Raw genomic sequence first — 6559 nt, 5'->3', positions numbered from 1 at the left:
TGTAAGGTTAAAGAATAATTATAAATACTCACTGGGACCAGCAGGATCAGAATTTCTAGGAACGCCTAGAGAGCCAGGTGTACCAAACAATATTACCAGATAGAACACTCAACACAGTAGTTTATCTTTGGAAGGGCAGTAACCCACTTTCTTTTAATATAAAAATATATGTAATTAAACTATGAAAATAAATAATTAAAGCAAAAATAAAAGAAGTATTACCCGGATAACAACATAATAAACAAAATGGTAAAAAGATATATCTAAATTCCAAATGTACAGATTAAAGAGTAAATCTACAGTTCAAAGGTTTTAATTCTACAGTTCAAAGTTCAAAGATCTCTTATTCTACAGTTCAAAGTTCAAAGATGTCTTATTCTACAGTTCAAAGTTCAAAGGTTACTTATTCTACAGATCTATGTTCAAAGAGTCTTCTTTTTTCACATGCAATTCTTCACAGGCTCGTGGGAGGCTCGCCATCAAACTCATTCAAATCCATGCAAAAGATAAAAAACCTGACCAATGCGGGATCAAGCATCGTATATGGGCGAAGACAGGTCGCCGGGTTGCTCGGACAGAGGTCAAAGTACAAATAGATGCAATTAAAGTTTCTCGTGTTGTTTAAAGTAGTTATTTTCGTGTGTTAAGATGTTAAGTTCATAGATGATCCTGGGCTGTTCGCTTCAAAGTTATTCAAAGTTAAATAATGGTGGTCGAGGTAAATGTAGCTTTCACCACCTCGACTGTCTTCTGTATCGTTCAAGGAAGAAGTGGGCTCCGGTTCTAACGTCTCGCATAAGACTATCAGCTCACGCGATAGACTTATTTTCAAAAGAGAATTATAAGAAATAAATTTCTAAAATTTTTTAAAAATATTAAAACTAATTCTAATATGGACGTTTGTCGTTTATCTACACACATCCACCACTTATAAACAGCCATGTCTTACAAACATCCACCTCTAACACACATCCACCTCTTACACACGTCCACCTCTTACATACATCCACCTCTTATAAACAGCCATGTCTTACACACATCCACCTCTTATAAATATCCACCTCTTACACACATCCACCTCTTACACACATCCACCTCTTACAAACATCCACCTCTTACACACATCCACCTCTTACACACATCCACCTCTTACAAACATCCACCTCTTACACACATCCACCTCTTACACACATCCACCTCTTATAAATATCCACCTCTTACACACATCCACCTCTTACATATATCCACCTCTTACAAACAGCCATGTCTATCCATCTCTAGTCTGGTGATAAATATGGACTCTTATTTTGACATAAATACTGAATATCCATCCCTAGTCTGGTGCCTGTGAGGCTGGAAACTCCTTCCATTCACATCCATTCTGCACCTGATTCCACACACCCAGCCAGTCAGCTGCCAGGTGGTCTTAGTGTCATCTCCATGGTAACCGTGTAACAGGAAAGGGCCTGGCACGTGTGTGTAGGTATGCACATTAGAGTGTGTTACTGAACATCTCTCTGGGGTGGGGCTACTCTGGTGGTCTGTGAGGGGGGTGGGGGGGGGGGGGGGGGTTCAGACATATCCATGTGTGTCACTGTGGAGATCTGTTTTGATGGGTTAGAGTGCCTGTGTGTGTCTGTGTGTGTGTGTGTGTGTGTGTGTGATGTTGGTGGTCTTTGTGTGTGGGTTTGTGCATACACACACTGTGTGGGTTGGTGTGTATATGTACATCTGACTATATTTAGAGGGGTTTGTGCCTATAAGTGTGTGTTTCTGTTGTGGTGTGTGTGGGGTTGTGTTTCTGGTGTTTCTGGTGTGTATGGTGTGTGTTACTGCATTGGTCAGAGCGTATGTGTGTGTGTGTGTGTGTTACTGTATTGGTCTGTGAAGGTGGGTGGGTCTGTGTGTGTGTGTGTGTGTGCATAAGAAGGGAAATCCTCTTAGATGACCTGAGGTCACATCCACACCATTCACTTTCTCCCACCTCTCCTTCACCTTCTCTCTCTCTCTCCCTCTGAACCTGTTCACATCCTCTCATGTCAATCTTCCAGTGGCAGAAGGCAAGTGGGAGAGAGCGGGGTGGGGTCAGGTGGGGTCGGGAAATGACCCTCTATGGGTCCGACTCGAACCTGGGTCCCCATGGGCACCTGTAGCCAGTTGGACCCCTCTCATGTATATGCTGTCCTCCCCTTCCTCCTTCTTTCTCTCTCTCTAAGCATCGCTAATAAGTTAAATAAAGACACTTGTATTCCCTCATATACTTACATTAACACCAATTATGACTTAAATGATATTGTTGGCAAATGAACACAGATCTCAGCATTTTCTGATTGTACAAACACACCTGGCAAAGCACCTACACAGGTCTGCAGAAAGAGCTTACCTGAAGACTCCTGACCACACCTGTTCACCTCGATATAAAGGTGACTAGTTCTGTGGGGTAAGTTCACACACGTGCACACACGGACACACACACGTGCATACACAAACATGCACACACACAAACACAGACAGACACACACACACACAAGCACATACACACACAAGCACGCACGACCACACAGGCACGCACGCACGCACGCACAGGTTGGGCTCTGTGCGTGACTACAGGTGTGAAGTATGTGCAGGTAGATGTTAAAGGCCAAGAGGCTAACGGCTACTGGACTCGGCCCCTCGGCCTCCTGGTGTGTGTGTTTGTGTATGCACGTGGTGTGTGTGTTTGTGTATGCACGTGGTGTGTGTGTTTGTGTATGCACGTGGTGCGTGTGTTTTCTTATCTTTCATTTGGTAGTAATGGCAACGGTTGCAGTGCTGGCTAGTGTGCATCAAAGCAGTCTTGTTGAGAACACCTTCCTGTTTAGCTTCCTAGTTTGTTTTAGTTTGCTTCTATTGCATGAATGAAGTTTAAACATTTAATATTATATAAGGCAGGCTATTCATAAGCCCCGCACCCATACTGACGCACACGCACAGTCTATTCATAAGCCCATACTGACCGCCCTACTGCAGACAGCACACAGAACTCCCACCTTGGCGGAGAACAAAGTGAAAGTAATGATAGTTTCAGGTCCAGATGTTCTCCTCCTCCAAAAGTCGCATGCAGTTCCGTTTTCTACACCTGCCACCAGCATTTTGTCCAACCTTCTCCACAGAAGCCACAGGATCGCTATCTGACTTTTAAAAAGGATACTTTTTTGTCTTTCAGCTAAAGTATAGCTGGTCACTACTGGGCAGTGCAAATCATATAAAGCTTAATGAGCTCATGGACACCAGTGCAAACACAACCGACATGGGCCTGCTGATGAATGAACACACACACACACAAACACATTTACATGTAGACATAAATACATTAATACATTTAGAGATGAAAATAACAACTTGTATTCACAGTCAATGCATTTCAGGACCAGGGGTCCAACTGATAGTGATCCAGGAACCACCATTTTGACAAAAGACCAACCTGAGGACCACCGCTGAGTTAGAAACAGTGACCCCAGAGTGGAGCTACATTATGGACTAGGTCCACTAGCAGCGACCTCATGAAACTCTGCTTAAACCTCCTGCCATATACCACACTCTGTGAGATGTCATTGAATGCTATTTGTCCCCCATTGTCCACGACACAGTAGATATTCTTCACCTGCTCTCTCTGTGCTTGGTTCAAACGGTCTGCGCTTCTCTTGCCTCTAGGTTCCAATTTAAAACAGTCTGCACTTCGCTTGGGGTTTCAGATAGCAGGGGCTCTCATTTAAAAATAATGGGTTTCAGAGCAATCGGGACTAGCAGAGGTCTGAGGGAAGAGATCCGCCTTCTGCTGGGTGAGATATTCAGATTCTCACTCACTCACTCACTCTCACTCACACACACACACACACTCACACACACACACACACAGTCCTGGGCTCCTTATCCGCCTGAGTGAGTTGGAGGGTTTGTTGGGAAGTTTTCCGGTGGTCCTAAGAGTAGTTAGTTAATCTGCCTAATCTGTCTAAACCTCTGATCAGACTTAACTTCCAAACACACACATTTACACACACACACTTCGCTCCTCTAAGCCTAAACCCTGCCTGACATGTACGCATAGCGAAGCAGACCAGCCCGTGACCCCTCTGTTCCAATCAGATGTTCAGGTTTAGATGTCGCCCACAACCCTCCACCAATCACATTTCACCTCAAGGTAGTAGACACACCCACAAACACACTCCAACAAACAGCCCAAATCAACAGTAATGACTAGAGATGCACCGATATGGAATTTTAGGGCCGATAACGATAACCGATATTTATTGGTTTGTTGTGGCCGATACCGATACGGTAACCGATAATATTACTCTTGAAAAAAAATTGTGAAAAGTGATTTGGGGAAAGCATTTAATAAGCATAAACCTACCACCAAATGATGGACAGAACTCATAATAGTCCTCAATAGGACGGCAGTAAACAACATAACAGTAGCCTAGCCCTACAGTATGTGTGGCTCCTTTAAGTGAACCTGACGTCAGTGAATTGCGAGTGAGTGGCTAGAGAGTTTGAATCGTTTTCATTTAGGACTAAACGCTCATAAACGGCTCAGCTTGGAATAAGCTACAGTAGGCCTATAGCGACCAAATCAGCGTTTGTGAGGGAAACTTAGGTTTAGTTCCAACTGCGGGTAACTGAATAAAGCTGCAACTCCTCAGACTGTATCTTATGTCCGTCTACTCTGTTGCGCACAACCTGCTGCAGCAGAAATGAAAGGAGTTAGCCCCGAAGGTTTTAATAACTTATTATGATGACCTGTCTGGAACTGAAGCACGAATGGTTAGCATATTTTTTAGGTAATAATACAAAACCCAAGCTAAAGTAATGCAAATATAATACTAAAACACAACTTAGAACTAGGCCTACTTATGTACTCGTCCTACTAACGAGTTTGTTTATTTGTTTCCCCGACCAGCGCGGTAAAGTGCAAACACACCAGCACAAGACGGCTCTAGATAGGGCTGAGCTCCGCTCTGTTAAGGTTAAATGGCGGATCATTCACGAGAGGATTTTGAGATGCAGATTCCCAAATGAACGCATATCCACAGATTTGTGGTGAAATACATTCACACCGCTGACATTATATTGAGGAAAAAGTATAGCCAACCAAGTTCAAGTAGCTCAGTGTAGCCAGAAGGACCTTACATAGGCCTAAATTAGGACTTTAAAAAATATCGGCGCAAATTATCGGCCAGAATTCTGTTATTTTCATTTTTTCACTTATCGGCTAATAATATATCGGCCGCCGATATATCGTGCATCCCTAGTAATGACCTTTATATATAAAAGCTAGTTACATTCTATACTCTCAGTCATCAGAAAAACATAGATAATCTACACACAAACAGACACGTGACAGACAGACACACAGGGATCTGGGCAATATCCTATTTCCAGACCCTACCAGACTTGGGACTAGTCTGTTTTTTTTACACACACACACACACACACACACACACACACCAGCACAAACAGTAACAGAAACACCCACACAAACAAATTACATGTGTCCTGCCAACATAAACATTATAATATGAACAACACACACACACTTCCTCACAACACAAATAACAAACAGTCCAGTGCTACTCCCAGATCACCCCCTCACACAGACACACGCACACACACAGACGCATGCACGCACACATAGTCGTGACAACATGTACATTTTCATCTAAAAAATTTATTACAGCTTAAAGACATTTAAAAGCTTCTTGACTTCATCATGTACAGAGTAAAATGGCTTCATAAAATCTCTTCTAGGAATAAAAAAAACACACATGGCTAAAATCCACATGGCCTGGACCCATCTAGTGGACGGACCAGTCCAGAGGTCAACAGTGTCCATATGATCTAGTGGACGGACCAGTCCAGAGGTCAACAGTGTCCATATGATCTAGTGGACGGACCAGTCCAGAGGTCAACACTGTCCATATGATCTAGTGGACAGACCAGTCCAGAGGTCAACAGTGTCCATATGATCTAGTGGACGGACCAGTCCAGAGTTCAGCACTGTCCATATGTGGGCCTGGTGTGGCTCAAATCCGGGCTTGGTCTGTCCGAGTGCCAGTGGCATAACAAACACTTGTCAGAAATACTGGCACAGGTAGCAGGGAGCTGCGGCTGAGCTCCGGCTGGGGTGTGGGCTGGGTCCGGCACAGAGGTCACTGCCGCTCTCAGTGGGAGGGTAAGTGAGGTGGGGTATGGCCTTTCTGCGGACTCCTAGTGGGGCGCTGGAGTTCCCCGCGGGACTACATTTCCCATCATGCCTGACTGGAAGCGACACAAGCGCAGGACCAGGTTCCGGATCTCGTCTCGTTTCCGCCGCACCTGCTGCCGTGGAAACCAGCGCTCTAACCGCAGCGGGAGGTCGAAGTGCACAACAGGGTCCTAAAGGCAGCAGTTGGACACTGATGAGTGTGGCAGCAGCAGCAACAACAACAACAACAACAACAAGGTCCTCCCTTTCATGTCAGCCATGAAGCTTGTGTGTGTGTGTGTACCTGTAAGAAGGTCTCTGCGTAGTGGAGTAGGT

General features: G+C 44.5%; 1 protein-coding gene across 5 annotated transcripts in view; it reads right to left on the bottom strand.

Moving 5' to 3' along the window:
* Positions 1–5687: 5687 nt before the first annotated feature.
* Positions 5688–6559, bottom strand: part of LOC121688683 (sentrin-specific protease 7-like) — a 30569-nt gene continuing 29697 nt past the window's right edge. For all 5 annotated transcript variants that reach the window (XM_042068440.1, XM_042068448.1, XM_042068456.1 and 2 more), the window contains 2 exons: positions 6528–6559; positions 5688–6414 (listed from right to left, as the gene is read on the bottom strand). The exon at positions 6528–6559 is cut by the window's right edge and continues 119 nt beyond it. In XM_042068440.1, the coding sequence (XP_041924374.1) occupies positions 6247–6414; positions 6528–6559 (200 nt within the window). In that variant the 3' untranslated portion in view covers positions 5688–6246. The remainder of the gene's footprint in view (positions 6415–6527) is intronic.

The sequence above is a fragment of the Alosa sapidissima genome, chromosome 2 (genome assembly GCF_018492685.1).
Source record: "Alosa sapidissima isolate fAloSap1 chromosome 2, fAloSap1.pri, whole genome shotgun sequence".
Lineage (NCBI taxonomy): Eukaryota > Metazoa > Chordata > Actinopteri > Clupeiformes > Clupeidae > Alosa > Alosa sapidissima.
This window is presented reverse-complemented; position numbering and strand designations above follow the sequence as displayed.